Source organism: Pongo abelii, chromosome 17, assembly GCF_028885655.2.
Source record: "Pongo abelii isolate AG06213 chromosome 17, NHGRI_mPonAbe1-v2.0_pri, whole genome shotgun sequence".
In the NCBI taxonomy this organism is placed as follows: domain Eukaryota; kingdom Metazoa; phylum Chordata; class Mammalia; order Primates; family Hominidae; genus Pongo; species Pongo abelii.
The window spans coordinates 37,129,095-37,146,882 of record NC_072002.2 but is presented as its reverse complement, the minus strand read 5'-3'; the positions used below and the strand labels follow the sequence as shown (position 1 = coordinate 37,146,882).

Sequence of the window (17,788 nt, the reverse complement as noted above, 5' to 3'; positions counted from 1 at the left end):
TTAAATTTCATTTCAGGATACTAAAAATTACATTATAAAAAATTTTTATAGGCCAGGCATAGTGGCTCACTCCTATAATCTTAGCACTTTGAGAGGCTGAGGCAGGAGAATCTGCAGTAAGCTATTATTGCGCTACTGCGCTCCAGCTTGGATGACTGAACGAGACTGTCAAAAGAAAAAAAATTTTTTTTTATAAAGGGAGACTGTAATATAAGCATTGATAATCATTTGTCTTTTTTGTTGGGACAGGGTCTTGCTCTTTCGCCCAGGCTGGAGTGCAGTGGCACCATCACTGCTCACTGCTGCCTTGACTTCTGGGCTCAAGTGATCCTCCCACCTCAGCAGCCTGAGTAGCTGGGACTACAGGCACTCACCACCATGCTGGGTAATTTTGTACTTTTAGAGACAGGGTTTTGCCATGTTGCCCCGGCTGGTCTCAAACTTTTGGGCTCAAGTGATCGGCCTACTTGGCCTCCCCCATACTGGGAATACAGATGTGAGCCACTGCACCGGCCTCTGTACACTTTAAGTTGGTAAACTGTATGTTATGTGAATTTTATCTCAATAAAGTTGTTTTTTAAAAAATAGTAAAGTTTGGCCGGGTGTGGTGGCTCATGCCTGTAATCCCAGCACTTTGGGAGGCCGAGGTGGGCGGATTACAAGGTCAGGAGGTTGAGACCATCCTGGCTAACACAGTAAAACCCCGTCTCTACTAAAAAATATAAAAAAGTTAGTTGGGCGTGGTGGCAGGCACCTGTAGTCCCAGCTACTCGGGAGGCTGAGGCGGAGAATGGTGTGAACCTGGGAGGCGGAGCTTGCAGTGAGCTGAGATTGCACCACTGTACTCCAGTGTTTGTGACAGAGCAAGACTCTGTCTCAAAACAACACCAACCAAAAAAAAAAAAAAAAAAAAAAAGAAAGTTCATCTTATATAGATTTTTACCACACAAAAAGACCTTGAGGGAGAAAAGCAAAAGCTATCTAGCATTCCTGGAAAAATCTGGGAAATGACACAGCCATAAAACAAGAGTATACATACACACACACACAAACACACACACACACACATAAAAATATAAAGCAACAATCAACAAATAATAAAAAGTTCTTGGATATTACGTACGTGATTGTCAAAATGACTTCAATAGTAGGGTTGGAGAATAAAAGAAATCTCACAGAACATGGAAGAAAAACAAGTAATAGAAAATAAGAGAAAAGATGATAAAAAATCAGTCTCTGACGAAGAAGTGCTCCAGAAAGAGAGACCATTAAAAAATAGAGAAAGTGGCAGAAAAAAATTACCAGACTTTGAGTGCTAGTTTTTAGGTTAACAGGTTGAGTGTCTAGTGCAATGAAGGGAACACACACACACAGAGCATCACGAAGGTTCAGAACAAGGAAAAATTTCAGAAAGGAAAAGAAAATCTGTTACCTACAAAAGAATTAACATGAGAATGGCAGACTGTATCAGTACTGGAATGCTAACAATGAGAAATGCCTTCGAAGTTTTCAGGGAAAACTATTTTAAACCTAGAAATTTATATCCAGTCAAAATATCACTATATTTAACAGTAGAATAAAAATATTTTCAAGAATGCAAGGATCCTTTCAAAATTTACTTCCTGTGCCTTCTTTTTCAGCAGTTACTTGAGGGTAAGCTGTAACAAAATGAGCTTAAAAAACCAATAGAAAGGCCCACATTTATCGATCACATTCACTGGTGTATTCCCAAGGTCTAAAACAGTGCCTGGTACAAAACAGGTGGTTCATAAGTATTTGTTGACTGCTTAACATGAGAGAAATGAAATAACTGAATTAATGCAGGGATCTAATGAAGAGAAATCCAGAATGACAGCTTTCTAGAATAGTCTAGAAAGTGAATGACCTAAATTAGTACAAGAAGTTTTTTAGCCCAAGAAATATTTCTTCAAGAAAAAGAACTGGCTGAGCACAGTGGCTCATGCCTGTAATCTCAGTACTCTGGGAGGCTGAGGTGGGAGGATCGCCTGAGCCTAGGAGTTCAAGACAAGCCTGGGCAACATAGAAGGACCTCGTCTCTACAAAAAAATCAGAAAATTAGTCAGGTGTGGTGGTATGTGTAGTACCAGCTACTCTAAGGCTGAGGTGTGAGGATCACTTGGGCCTGGGAGGTAGATGCTGAAGTGAACCAAGGTCGCGCCACTGCACTCCAGCAGAGCGAGACCCTGCCTCAAAATAAACAAACAAAACCTACAACAAAAAAAATTAATGAATGAGTAGAATAACTAAGGCATTAAATAATATTAATGATGTAAGGAAACATGGTTCTTATCTCAACATGAAAAAGAGTAGTGAGAAATTCTAGAAAAAAACATTTTAAAAAGTCATTATCATAACATAATTATGAGTTGATTTGAACAACTGATTGGGGACAAAGTAAAAAACAATGTATTTGATCTGGACATTAGAAACAATTTCCTTCAGTGGCAGAAAGGCTATGACATCAGATACGTAAAGAAATGCAATCCTAGCTCTGCAATGAATATTTATACAGTCAATAAATAAACTCAGTTTACTATTTTCCAACTTCTAGAATCAGCTTATAACAAAATACAAAAAAGACTGAAATCTGGTAATAGAAAAGAATATAACTATTGTCAACCTTGACCATATTTATATTGTAAAGGTTCAGCTGATCAAAGGCAGAGGGTAGAAAGAGCAGAAAAGTGATAGAGGAAAGGGTAAGAAATACCAGTATCTTCCTGTAACATAATGGTAAGAACAAGGAAACTGTTTACAGGTGAAGCAATATAAAACAAAGACCTAAATATATATATTAAGGTTGAAAGGTAAAATAGAAGAGCTAAAACAATAACTTTTCAAATACAGGAGAGGGATTTTTAAAATATCACTGGCTAGATGGTTACAAAATGAAGCAATATTCCCTAGCTTATTACTTTCAGTTTTTCTTATCACCTACCATTCTTGATAATAGTATCTGTGAAAAAGGGTCAATTTTTGATTGCTGATCCTAGTTTAAATTTAAATAGATGCAAGAAAATGTGCTAGCTCCTGTTTCCATCAGCATGGTTCCATTGCTTTCCTCTTGCCTATCTTCCACTGCTGCTGCTAAAGAAAAAACACTCCCAATTTCACAAGAGAATGCAGTTTCAATAGCTATGTAACAGGTAAAGGGAAAAAAGGGCAATTCCACGAAAGGCAGAAAGCAATATGCATTCTGAATTTATTCCAGTTCACAAGGATGAAGAAATAAAAGCTTCCATTTGCTACTAAAACTTATCAGAGTAACAATTATGCTCAATTGTTTGCTATATCCCAAAAAGATTTATTGACATTTATTCATTTTCATTCAATATGGTTTCACTGTTTACTTACAATGTGCTCAGTGCTGTAAATACAAAAGAGATGAAGGTAATGCCATTTCTTTAAAAACCTTATAGTCTACCAGAGAAAGACAAGCAAAAAAAAAAAAAAAAAGAAAACGTAATTACAACAAAGTATAATTCATACTGTGACAGCAGCAGAAATATAGAGTACTATGAAAGCACACAGCAACTTAACCTAGTCTAGGAAGTTAGAGAAAGTCTCCTGAATAATATGATGTTTAAATTCAAATCTATGAATAACAGCAACACAAAAGCGGATACTTGCCTCAGTGTTTGAAAAATAGTTGCAGAACCATAAATCTCCTGATTATAGGTATCAATTTTCCTTTTAACAACATCTGAAAATGAGCTCACTGACTGCCAAAATGCTTTAAAAAATATTAAACTCTATTAGACAACTGTGTTTTAACTTCTTTGCTCAGATTTTTTAAAAAAACGCATTCTATCTAATTCTCCAGCACAGTGACTGTTTCTTAGATTTAGTGAAATACTTTAGTTCCTTGAAGGAAAGTCTGTAAATATACTCATTAAACATAATAATAATTATTAAACATAATAATAATTATTAAACATAATATAAAACATAATAATCATTAAACATAAATGAGCCATATAAAATTAGAACTTAGAACTTTTTATTATCTAATTTACTTTTACTAGGTAATTCCCTTCATTGAAATATCTCAGTGTTTTCCCATTAACATACTAAGAATTGCTTTGTTTTATGAAGAGTAGGCTGAATTACTGTTCAGAAATTTTAACAAAATAGGCTGAACACAGTGGCTGATGCCTGTAATCCCAATACTGTGGAAGGCCAAGGCAGGAGGATCACTTGAGGCCAGGAGTTCAAGACCAGCCTATGATCAATGCAGCAAGACAGTCTCTATAAAAGCAAAAAAATTAGCCAGGCATGGCGTGGTGCTTGCCTGTAGTCCTAGCTACCTGGGGGTCTGATGTGAGAAGATCTCTTGAGCCCAGGAATTTGAGGCTGTAGTGAGCTATGATGGTGCCATTACACTCCAGCCTGGGCAACAGAGTGAGACCCTGTCTCTAAACAAAACAAAACAAAACAAAAAGACCGAACAAAAGAAAAAAAAATTAACAAAACACATGTTGCTTTTTAAAGGTCTCAGCAAAATGTTAATTTGTACAGATTTTTAAAGCTTACTCTAGATAATCATTCTTACATATGACACAGAACTAAAACAAAATTTTAAATAAGGCAGAAATTCACCAAAAGTTACCTACTTAGTCCTTTAAAGGTAATATTTAGTTAGCAACAATTAAAAAAACAAAAACGAAAAAAAAACCTTCCAAAGAAACAGACTATATAACAGGCAATGTTGAAGACCTGATATTTCAGAGTGTCTGTTTTGGTAAACTTTAGGTCAAGCACAAATACTTTGAGATGATCATTTAAGATGTAATTAATTTATATAACATTAATAAAGTTAAGACAATATAAAGGGGAGGCATCATGAAACAGTAAAAATGGAAGCGGGGATCAGATTTAAGATATAAATCTGGCCAGGTGCGGTGGCTCACGCCTGTAATCCCAGCACTTTGGGAGGCCCAGGTGGGCAGATCACGAGGTCAGGAGATCAAGGCCATCCTGGCGAACACGGTGAAAACTCATCTCTACTAAAAATACAAAAAAAAATTAGTCGGGCGAGGCGGTGGGCGCCTGTAGTCCCAGCCACTTGGGAAGCTGAGGCAGGAGAATGGCGTAAACTCAGAAGGCAGAGCTTGCAGTGAGCAGAGATCGTGCCACTGCACTCCAGCCTGGGTGACAGAGCAAGACTCCGTCTCAAAAGAAAAAAAAAAGATATAAACCTAATTATGTATTAACTATGTGATCCTGGGAAAGCTTCTTTGCTCTTTGCCAGCTAGTTTCCTCATATGCAAAATGGATCTATCATCTATCCTGTAGTGTTAATAGAAAGATTTAGCGCTGGATGCCTAAGTACAAAGTGAATCCTCAATACATACTAACTACTGTATTTAAAAAAACATCTTCAGCTTAATTAAATGGAGTTTCATGAAACAAGAGATAAATCTTTTAAGTGTGCCCAGAGGAAATTTTGGATTTGCATTTGAAGAAAGGTGAGCAAAAGCAAGTCTACGAAACAATGAGCTACACATCCCTCATCCCACCCCGACTCCCTGCCACCAAATTAATACCACCTAATGAATTACAGGCCCATGTACCTAAGGATGTAAAGGTGAACGGAATGAAAGGCAAGGGAATATTTAGAATGAGAAATACCAAAGCAGCATGGCATCCACCAGAGGTAGAAGAGATCTTAAAGAGCAAAGAATCTAGTTTTAAGAAATGCAGAATAAAAGACATAATTTTAACAATTAAATATGTCAACTGGCTGTGAACAGTGGCTTATGCCTACAATACCAGCGCTTTGGGAGGATGAGGTGAGAGAACTGCTTGAAGTCAGGAGGGAGGGATCTGGTAGGAGGTAACTGAATCATGGGGGCAGTTAATGCTATGCTGCTGTTCTCTTGACAATGAGTTCTAATGAGATCTGATGGTTTCATAAGGGGCTTTTTCCCCTTTTTGCTTGGCACTTCCTCCTGCCATCACATGAAGAAGGACGTGTTTACTCCCCCTTTCGCCATGACTGTAAGTTTTCTGAGGCCTTCCCAACCATGTGGAACTGTGTGGGAGGGAAATGTTGGGTTGGAGTCTCCACACAGTCCCCACTGGGACACTGTCTAGTGGAGCTGTAATAAGACGGCCATCATCCTCCAGACCCCAGAAAGGCAGATCCACCAACAGCTTGCACTGTGCACCTGGAAAAGCCACAAACACTCAATGCCAGCCCGTGAAGGAAGCTGGGAAGGGGGCTGTACTCTGCAAAATCACAGTGGCAGAGCTGCCCAAGACTGTGGGAGCCCACCTCTTGTATCAGCGTGACCTGGATGTGAGACATGGAGTCAAAGGGGATCATTTTGGAGTTTTAAAATTTGACCACCCTGCTGGATTTTGGACTTGCATGGGGACTGCAGCCCCTTTGTTTTGGCCAATTTCTCCCATTTGGAATGGGAGTATTTACCCAATGCCTGTATCCCCACTGTATCTAGGAGGTGACTAACTTGCTTTTGATTTTACAGGCTCACAGGCGGAAGGAACTTGCCTTGTCTCAGATGAGACTTCGGACTTGGACTTCTGGGTTAATGCTGTAATGAATTAAGATTCTAGGCGACTGTGGGGAAGGCAATGATTGTTTTGAAATGCGAGGACATGAGGTTTGGAAGGGGCAAGGAGTGGAATGATATGGTTTGGCTGTGTCCCCACCCAAATCTCAACTTGAATTGTAGTTCCCACAATCCCGACCGTGGGAGGTAATTGAATCATAGGGGTGGTTACCCCCATGCTTCTGTTCTTCTGGATAGTGAGTGAGTTCTCATGAGATCTGATGGTTTTATAAGGGGCTTATCCCCCTTTTGCTTGGCACTTCTTCCTGCCATCATGTGAAAAAGGATGTGTTTGCCTTCCTTTCTGCCACGATTGTAAGTTTCCTGAGGCCTCCCCAGCTCTGCAGAACTGTGAGTCAATTAAACCTCCTTTCTTTATAAACTACCCAATCTCAGTCCTTTAAATCAGCATGAAAATGGACTAGTACAGGGAAAAATAAAAATTAAAAAAAAATATAGACTACATAAAAGAAAGTAATTTAACGGGAAGGAGATGAGGCACTCATCCACTGATTTCTTCTCTGAAACGGCCTGGAGAAGAAAATGAAGTACAAGACTGTAAAGGTTACCAGAACAGGAAGCTCAAACTTTAAGCCATAAAATGAAGAGTGTTTTGAAGACACTGGAAAGCAATGTCTTCAAGGGGCAGGATGAAGAATACTATCTTGGGGATGAAATGGAGAGCCAATTGTATTAAGCCAATGTTTCAAGCAAAACAGAATGAAAACGTTATCCAGTAAATTTGAGTGTAATAATTTTGGGCCCTAACAACTTGCTAAGGAACAACTAAACGGGAAGAGTACTGGAAGTCAATATAAGTCAGCCAGTCATCTTACTGTCTCCTACCACAGTAGGAGAATAAAATCCCTGGCTCCACCTTCTGTGCTGTGAAATCCTTCACCTGTCTCCACATAGGTGAATACACCAGGCATCCCATAGTCAGATCCTGCTATAAATGAGGAAAGCAGGGCAACTATGGCTCCAGGACTCCCTGTTAGCTTTGTCAAAGCTCTCTTACAAGTACAATATCCTCTTCCTTCTCTTCTTCACAGAGTTAGAGGCATGAGGGTCTGACAGCTCTCCCAGACGCCTCATTTCTTACAGGTATTTTTCCCAATAAATCTCTTCAGTGTCCAAGGTCTTAATGATGTTTGCTTCTCAGAGAACTCAGGCTAACATATTTAGTCATTAATACCAATCTTGAAATTTTCTTTACATAGGAATCATGGAACAAAAAGCATTTCTAATCTCTTGGCGTTAATGCCATTACTCACTCCAACCTCACTGCTTGTAGAAAGTGGTGTAATGGTAGAAATGAGAGAAAAAACGTGGTGAAATAAGAGAAGGAAGCTCTTCAATGGCTGGAGTTAAAGGCTGAGAGAGATATGTTCCCTGAAATCCTCTACTACATATCCAGAGAAAACAGAAGGAAGCGCCTCACCACACTACAGATGAGTAACTAATGATTTCCTTTCCAATGCTGACCTGGGAAAGGGTGAGTGGGAGAGATGGCTTTCTAGTTTCCTGGCTTCTCAGCTAGACAGCCTAGACATGGCTGTGTTATATAACACAGACTAAAGTGCTAAAAGTTGGAATCATCTTCCAATTAGGAGATAGTATATGTCTTATAAAATATTATGTACTGCTGCTTCCATTATCTCATTTAAACTTCAAAATAGCCCTGCGAAGAGGGTATTGTTAGTGGTCAAGCCCTATGTTCCTGGCTTTTCTTCTATTTTAATAGTTTCTCTTTCTCAACCTTTTGCTGGCTGGGTCCTTAATTCTTCATTAAACCTTAATCAGGAATGCCAAAGGATTCAGTCCTAAGACCTCTTCTTTCTTCCTATACTATTCAAAGATGTCCTTAAGAGATCCACTGAATTCTAGACTCACATATACATCTATCTACTTGACATTTCCATTTGGATAGAGAGGCTGTTGCTACCTACTTATATCCCTTTGTTATTCCCCTGCTTAAGTGGTTTCCATCACAATTAAAATCCAAACTTTTTGCCTATGTCCCTACGATATCTAGTTGTTGCCCCACTATTTCCAATCTCACTCCTATCACTCATCCCCTTTACTCATTAAGCTAGAACCACAGTAGACTTTCTGTTCCTCCAATATTTCAAACTTATTTCTACCTTAGACTTTCACATTTGTCTGTTCTATTTCCTTTTGTCTCTAGTTCTTCAAGTGGATGGTTCCTTTCTGTCAATCAAGTCTCAGTTAAGACAGCACCCCAACTCCATGGGGACAGAAGCCCCTGTGTTTAGGATCCTTCTAGATCTCACCCCATGTATCTCTTCATTTGGCTGTTGACTTGTATCCTTTAACGAATTTTTTGTAATAAACTGATAAATACAAATGTTTTCCTGAGTTTGGTGAGTCACTCTAGTAATTATAACCCGAGGAGGGAGTTGTGGGAACCCCAATTTAGAGTCTGTCCAAAGCATGGGTAAACAACCTGGGGCTTGAAATTGGCATCAGAATTGAGGGAAGGACACAGTCATGGGGACAAAGCCCTCAACCTGTGGGACCTGATGCCATATCCAGTGTAGGAATTGAATTAAGAGGACACACAGCTAGTGTCTGCTGTAGAATTAATTGTTTGCTTGTTGGTAGGCGAAACTCCTCCTCACATCTGGTGTCTGAAGCATGTTGTACGAGTACAGTGGGAAAAGCTGCGTTTGGTTTTTTTCCTACACAGATCCTGTGGTTACTCAATTACATAATTCGATTTTATTTTCTTCATAGCATTTATAATCTGAAATTGTCTCATTTGTTTGTCGTATGGCTCACTCCCAACCTTTGAAAATTAAATATATGCACAGACAGGAGTGCTAAATTATATTCACCAACTAAGATATGTAAGTCTTATTCAACTTCTGTTATGTATTGTTACTTGCACTGTCTCATTTAATCCATGACATACTAGGAAAAGTATCATCCCTAGCCCCCTAGAGCAACACCTAAGACAGCAAGGACTCAAATATTTGTTGTGGAATCTGAATTAAGAACACAGGGTGAAGCTGGAATTCAAAAACATATGTGATTCTAAAGCACACAGGTCTTTATTCCACAATACACTGCCTATTCCAACAAATGTGCATCCATTGAGTTGGTAGTTGTAGAAATTACTCAATTTCAGTTTGCATATATGAAGACTATTAAATTATTTCACCACTAAAAGGGTAGAGACAAACTCAAATCACCCAGCCCTTCTGTAACATATACAAAAATACCAAGAAAAAATTTTTTTTAAGAGACAGGGTCTTGTTCTGTTACACAGGCTGGAGCGCAATGGCACAATCACAGCTTGCTCAAACTCCTGGACTCAAGCAATCCTCCCGTCTCAGTGTCCTGAGTAGCTAGGACTCCAGTCACATGCCTGGCTAATTTTTAATTTTTTGTAGAGATGAGTTCTTGCTATACTGCCACGCTAGTTTTGAACTCCTGGACTCAAGCAATCATCTTCTTGCCTTGGCTTCCCAAAGAACTGAGGTTATAGGCATGAGCCACTATGCCTACCCTGGAAAAATAGAAACTATAAAGAAAGTATGGGATATTGTGGGTTTTTTTTTTTTTTTGGAGACACGGTCTTGCTCTGTCACCCAGGCTGGAGCGCAGCAGTGCAGTCATAGCTCACTGCAGCCTCAAACACTTTGGACTCAAGTGATCCTCTAGAGTAGCTGAAACTACAGGTTCAGGCCACCATGCTCAGGTTTTAAAACTTTTTGTAGAGACAGGGTCTCGCTTTGTTTGTCCAGGCCGGTCTTGAATGTCTGGCCTCAAGCGATCCTCCTGCCTTAGCCTCCCAAAGTATTGAGATTACAGGTGTGAGCCACCACGCTTGGCTGGAATATTGTTTACTATAGTAGGTAGGTAGTTTATGGGTTCTAAATAGCACTTACAATTCAGAAAAGGGAAAACAGCAAATGCTGGAAGCCTTTTCTAATCCTCAGTGTTAACCTCATAGGAATGGGAAAGAAAGAAGTCTGTGTATGGAAGTAAGTGATAATATTATCTCAGGAATACTCAGAAAGAAGATCCCTAGACTCCCTCAAAGTGAGGAAATTTGCAAAGAAGCAAAGAGAACAGCAAGAGCAAGAAAAGACGACAGAAACAGAATTGTGAAGCAGTTTCCACCTACTTAGAAGTAAAACTGGAATTAAAGCATTAAATGAATTAGAACATTGCTACCCCTGAGCTTCCACTACATCAAACACCAGATAAAGATATCATTTAAAGGGTAAACTGATGTGATCTCAGAATGAAAATCTTTAAGAATAGATCCTTATTTTCATAAAGTATTCATTCAAAGGTGAGAGAAGGCTGTGGGAAAGATCACTTTCAATCCCAAAACTAATTACAAATGAAAGTCAATGTTCTCCTTATTATGGAGGAAATCACTTCTTACTCAAGACCTAAGTGCCAGACTCACCGATCTTCTAAAACTTTAATGGTTTCATGAAGGACTTTCTGCTGTTCCCTCAGCTGTTGATTTTTGGTGAAGAATTCTTCTAGTCTTTGTGCATCTCTAAAGGTCAAAAAATAAATAAGTTTTTCAGATAAAAATACTCTTAACAGGATAATTCTAAGAGCTCTACTGTGTTTATATAACGAATTTCTTGTACCAAAACAAAACAACTGAAAAGGTCAGGTTGGAATATCTTGTAAATCACAGTTCAAATTATACCAGAATTTTCTCTGCAGAGCTCTTATATACCATAAAGGTATCATGCCACTATTGACTCAACTTTGTCAAAATAGCTATCAAAATGTACATTATTTTATTTTGCATATATTTATTAATGTAAATAATATTTCTCTACTCACATCATCTCTTTCAATTATGGGGAACTCATACTTTCTATTTTACTAATTTGTGTTGTTTAAAATTTTTACCTGGTCTTGCTTTTAAGTCAGAGCTTACAGTGAAGTGGAAGAACGGGAACCCTATGCCCAGATGCAAAATGGGTTTGAGTCCAGCTCTTCATTTACCAGCTGTGTGACCTGATACAATTAACCTAAACTCTCTGTGCCTCACAAAGTGTGGATACATTAATATCTACTCCAAAAGGTCTGAGAAATAAGTATTAATGTATGTACTGGATACGGAACAGTGTGGCACACAGTAGGCTTTATGTTAAGTGTTTACCATTGTGACTTTATAGTGAGAAAAAAAACTAACAAAGACAACCAGAATTTTCTTCTACTTAAACCTGATTACCTTCCAAAGTTGTCATATTTTACCCCTCTATCATTATTTTTAAAAATCACCTTATTATATAAAGTATTCACATATTTTAATTCTAAGAAAACCCATTAGAAATTTGATTAGGATTTTCTGTATAGTCTTGAAGCTGAAAATATAATACTGTGATTCAAACACCTTCTCCCAGTCCGTTGAAGGGTCTAAAATATCAAATCAATTAAGAGTGGCAAATCAGTCTGTCATAAAAAGTAGTTGTCAAAATGATTGTGTCAAAGTGGCTAGAATATAGTGTCACTGGCACCAAAATAGATGAGTAAAACAACTAAGTCAAAATGTCAGGTATCAAATACAGAGGGAATTTCTTAAATATTTGTTGAACAGTTTATATTAATTGAAAAACCAATACATGTAAGAGCAACACCTTCTGGCTATACAACAAATATAGTTATGGTAGCATGTAGGGACATCTGAGAACTTGAAAATAACAGACAGTAATATATCATTAAAGCTTGTTAACCTGGCCATTTCTCATTTAACAAAAATAAATAAATAAATAAATAAATAAATAAAATATTTCCTAATACTTCTAGAAAATATATTTAATTCAGAAGGAACACCAGGTTTTCACTGATCCTATTCAGCAAATATAACCAGATAACTTGTCTAAGCCTGAAGGTGTGATTAATCATGTTCTAAAACAGACTGCCAACATCTATTCAAATTTAATATTTAACTTAAATAATTTATATCATAAAATACAGTAAATATTACATTGAAGATTTACACACACATTTAACTTAAATAATCTGTATCATAAAATACAGTAAATATTAAATTGAAGATTTACACACACATTGAAGATTTACACACATACATTTTCACTCTTAAGGAATGAAAAGTTAATAGCAAAGGGTTTTTTCTTAAATGATGAACAGAACTCTGTAATAGTAGTGAGTTATCTGATTTTCCCATATTCATCTATTCCATTACTGTTCTATTTAGAATAACGCAGAGCATGACAGTATTTGTCTTAAAGCTAAACTATTATGTAGATGAATAACCTAAGTTAAAGTTAAAACTAACTTCAATTACTTAATAAAATATTCAGGTCAAGAAAGTGATAACATAAAGAGCATTTACTAATTGCAGAAATAATTTAACAAGGTCTTTAAGAAAGCAAATTGATGAATTCCAGACAGCGCCAAAAGAGTCATGTAATTTCAAAAACAGGGAAGTGTCTAATATATTAAAGACAGGTCTACCCTGGACCTCATCCAAAGGAAGAGTTATTACTACAACCAATCACTAACTTCATTTCTAAAGCAAGCTCAATGCCAATAGCAGTATTTTACTAAAAACTCAGTATCATTTTCCTAATTGGTGGCCTTCTGTCTTTCTAAGGTAACTGAACATTTTAAATATAACTGGCATAGGAAGCTGGGTAAATCTTGTATTTGAAAATGTTAACTGTAATAAAATAGATAACAAACCTTCCTGTCTCTTTTACATACCTATGCAGCACATTCAACAATTTTTTCATTACTTTTAAATCAAATGTCATATATGTGGGCTGGGGTGGGGGGATCTATAGGGAGGGATAGGAACTACTATGAATAAAATGGACAAAACATTATGTTCGAGTTATACTCTCTACAAAGAAACTTCGTGATAAGGAATCAAGAGTATGAAAACAGTGCCGCACAACTGGAAAATTTTTTTTGTCTTTACAATTCTTTAAATTTCTTAATTAAAAAAATTTTAAAAGGAAACAACAGTTTATCTGAAGGTGAGTAGTCTATATTCCAGAATTTCTAAATTTCTCAGCAGCTAAAGAGAATTTTCTTAGTAAGTGTTATAAAGCTACTCTGCCATCTGTTTCAGATTCCTGAACGTGGAAGCTCCAGAGAATCATGAGTAAAATATGTTCCTGAACTTAAAAAATCAGATCTGATTTAGAACTTCATAAGCAAAACAATTCAGAGAATCTTCAAGTAATTTCAAACTACCTAAAAGGAGTCTTAAAATACCATTTAGTTTCCATTCATATGAGTTTAGAAATCCCAGAATTACTCTGCTCCCCGTCTTGTCGCATGTTGAATTCCACGTGTTAATTATGGCTCAACAAAGAACTCCGCTGACAAATCAAAATGAGACTACAGATCAATTGTCATTTTAATACTTCATGGGAAAAGATTACATATGTAAGTTGTATTACAATATAAACATACATAATTAACTAAGGCTATACTTAAAATTGCAAAATTATTCTTTTTACTTTAGAATTTGAAAAAAAAAATTGCTGCTGACTATCCAAGGCCCATACTAAGTAGGGCTAATTTTTTTATAAGTAAGACATTAAGGTCAAATTGGACATCAGTATCAACTACTCTATAAATAACACACGAGTATTACATACTGATACTTACAAGATTCGTTCCTGTTTTAGCTTGGTTACTTTTACTTGTAAACCTGAAAAGTAAAAAGAAAAGGTATTACTTCTACAACAGTTCCTTTATGAGTCAAATGCTCCACTATTAAGTCACATCAGTCTGGCCTCTAAATAATAAACCAGGTCTCATTAGTTTACAGTATATGTCCCTTACTTGTACCCTCCAGTCACAAAAGCATATCTGCAATGTATTGCTTTTAGTCTATCATATGACAGTCAAATGGAATAACATTTTCCCCATCTAAAGTAAGTTATTTCCTTTCTAATAGCAGGGCAAGCGTATAATTAGAAGTTCACTATAAATGAAGGTCTATGTTCTGACATAGCCTGTGTATTTGCTAACAGCAATGGTGTTTATGTAGGCACAAATCTTCTGGGATTAAACTAGACTGTGGTAGGAAGTCCTGGACTAGGAGCAAAATTCCTTATGGAAAAGTACCTAACAAAAGGCATGAATGTTTTATCTCAAGATATCTATTACATGAATTTTTAATTTTAATTAAGTCTGACACAAAACATAAGAGAAGACCACTGCCTATGGACTCAGGTAGCTACTGAGAAGAAAGCAGACTGACAGGCATTGAAACTGCAAGGAAGGATATGGACAAAACAGGGTGACATTTCTAATTTTCATGAACAGTAATTAACAAAAGAAAAAAGTCACTGAACAAATATGAAAATACATACATCATTAGCAACTAAATATAAGTCAAACCAAAACAATTAGCAAAACTGTAAAAATTATAATACCCAATATTGATTTAAAAATGTTATTTAATCGGCTGGGCGCGGTGACTCATGACTGTAATACCAGCACTTTGGGAGGCCAAGGTGGGCAGATCACCTGAGGTCAAGAGTTCTAAGAACAGCCCGATCAACATGGAGAAACCCCATCTCTACTAAAAAGACAAAATTAGCCAGGTGTGGTGGCACATGCTTGTAACCCTAGCTACTCGGGAGGCTGAGGAGAATCGCTTGAACTCGGGAGGCGGAGGCTGCGGTGAGCTGAGATCCCGCCATTGGACTCCAGCGTGGGCAACAAGAGAGAAACTCCATCTCAGAAAGTACAATAACATAACATAACATAACATAACATAACATAACATAACATAACATAAAACAAAATAAAATGAAGTTATTTAATCAAGTATTAAAATAGTAAAAAACTAGAAAATTTTTTCTAGTTGAATATTGCTTTGCCCTCTATTTTCTCTATGCTCCCCATTTTCTGCAGTGTGATTAACATAAAGGGGAAAAAAGTCCTCAATATTTACTCTTTAATTTCTCAATCAGTGCTTTTACTATTCTACAATTTACCCAATTATAGATCTACTCAAGAATTTTTATTTGGTGGCAGTTAGTTACCGATAAATAGTTGACTGATTCCCGAAGAATCCAAGAATATTTACTATGTGCCTTTGGTAGTTCACAGATTCTATCAAGTTATATATCAGAAAAGTTTTTCATATATGTGTATAGAAACATTAATATATTTATCATTCCTAAGAACATAATTTTTCTTTATTTCTTAAACTTGATAGAATCTTTTGGACAACATAATTTAGACAAATACAAATTTTAAAAACAAACCTATACATTTCCCAACCATGGTCACATAGACACTAAAGAAGAAGTCATCTCTTCTTATTGCCCTTTATAGTAATGATTTACTACTGCCAGGAAATCCATATATTGTGGAAAAATAAAGGCCCTGGAGAATTTTTTGGATGTTACATTTTTTCCTTATGTCTCAAATTTCACCTTTAGAAAATGTCCAACTGATATGACACATTTTATCTTCCATTCTATGCTCTATAATTTGAATAAATAAAATGTTATAAATAAGATGGTGAAAAAAATGTTACAGATAAACCTGCATTGAATGTTCACAGCAGTCTTAGCCAAACATTAGAAACAACCCAAACATCCTTCAATAAGTGAGTTGTTTAAAAAACCAAAATCTGTGGTGCATCCATGCACATTTTTTCTCCTTCTCAAAAATGTGTGAAATTTTACTTGACAGATTTTTTTTATTTGTTTTTAATTTTGGCTGACTTCTAACAATCAGTTCTGCCTTTAGAAGTGAAAAGTGCAGCCAAAGATGAAATGGATTCTTGCCACAAACCATTTTAAGAAAAGAAACAATGAGATAGAAAATCCATATAAACTTCAAAAGAAAATCCTTGGAAAACAGGGGAAGAACTACTCTTTTATCTGGTAAGCATTCAACACCTGTGAGGCATTTGTTCTGTCATGTAGATCACCCTGAAACAGGTTTATATGTGTATGTGTGTTTAAATTTTAGCATTTGCTATTCACCAAGTCAATTAGGAATCTACAATTAGAACCCCTATAAAGTGTACTTTAATCCTGCTCCACACCCATCGGAAGGAATGAGGCTATACAACAATGTAGCTCCTGTATGAACAGGTAATCTGTTGAACAAAGTATCTGGGATTGTAACACTGGCAACCTAAGATACCTATTGAGGAAACAGTGTTCACAAGACCAAGCACTGTGCTACAATTAACCCTACACACACTCATACATAAATTTTGGAGGAAATGAAACAATCAAGGGTCTGTATATTGTAATACACAAAGCAAATTTAAGAGTTCAGAAATGAGGCAAGAATTCCTTATGCATTAACAAAAATCACTGCTATGTTCTTATTTTAGTTCTCTACCCAGACCAAACCACGTATATATATAAAATGTATGTACTGTCATTTTAAACAAGTTATTTATGGTTCTGAATTATAAATAATACCCCTAACATCACTTTCTTGACAAACAGTGGGGGCTTTATATACAAATGAAGTAATTAAACTTCAACCAAAACTACTACTGCTAGCATTTCTATAATTGCCTAACAAATTATTTAAATTCCAAAGCCATACTTTGCGCTCACTTTGCTTAAGATTTAATTATCTCAAAATGGGTAAATTAATTTTTGTGGATTTTATTATTTACAGATGTGAATGCAAATAAAAAATAAAAGGTATGAGAGTTACTGATAATAATAATATTATTATTATTATTTTTGAGACAGGATTTCTGTCACCCAGGCTGGGGTGTGGTGGTGCAATCACGGCTCACTGTAGCCTTGACTTCCCAGGCCCAAGCGATCCTCCTGCCTCAACCTCTCAAGTAGCTGGGACCACAGGCACACACCACCATGACTATCTAATTAAAAAAATTTTTTTTGTAGAGACAGGGTCTTGCTTTGTTGTCCAGGCTGGTCTCAGACTCCCGGACTCAAGCAATCCTCCTGCCTTGGCCTCCCAAGGGTGTGCCACTGCGCCCAGCCTGACAGCATTCTTAATAATGAGTGGGACAATTCCTTTCACTGTTAATTTGTGTAGTCTTAAGGTAATGTTCTCTTTTTAGAATTTTTGATTCTATGTATAGAAAATAAATGGAGCAATTAAAAAATGAATCAAGAAATATTTATCCTGTCCTATTAGAGCCCCCAAACTTTCCCATTTCTTCAAGGTGTTTCAACTTTGCCTCACAAAACCTGCCT

General features: G+C 36.7%; 1 protein-coding gene across 8 annotated transcripts in view; it reads right to left on the bottom strand.

Annotated features, from left to right (window-relative positions):
- RBBP8 (RB binding protein 8, endonuclease) overlaps positions 1-17,788 on the bottom strand; it is a 110,663-nt gene that overhangs the window by 64,477 nt on the left and 28,398 nt on the right. For 7 of the 8 annotated variants that reach the window (NM_001134138.1, XM_024235785.3, XM_054537600.2 and 4 more), the window contains 2 exon segments: positions 11,041-11,136; positions 14,241-14,283. In NM_001134138.1, coding sequence (NP_001127610.1) covers positions 11,041-11,136; positions 14,241-14,283 — 139 coding nt within the window. 8 annotated transcript variants of the gene reach the window in all.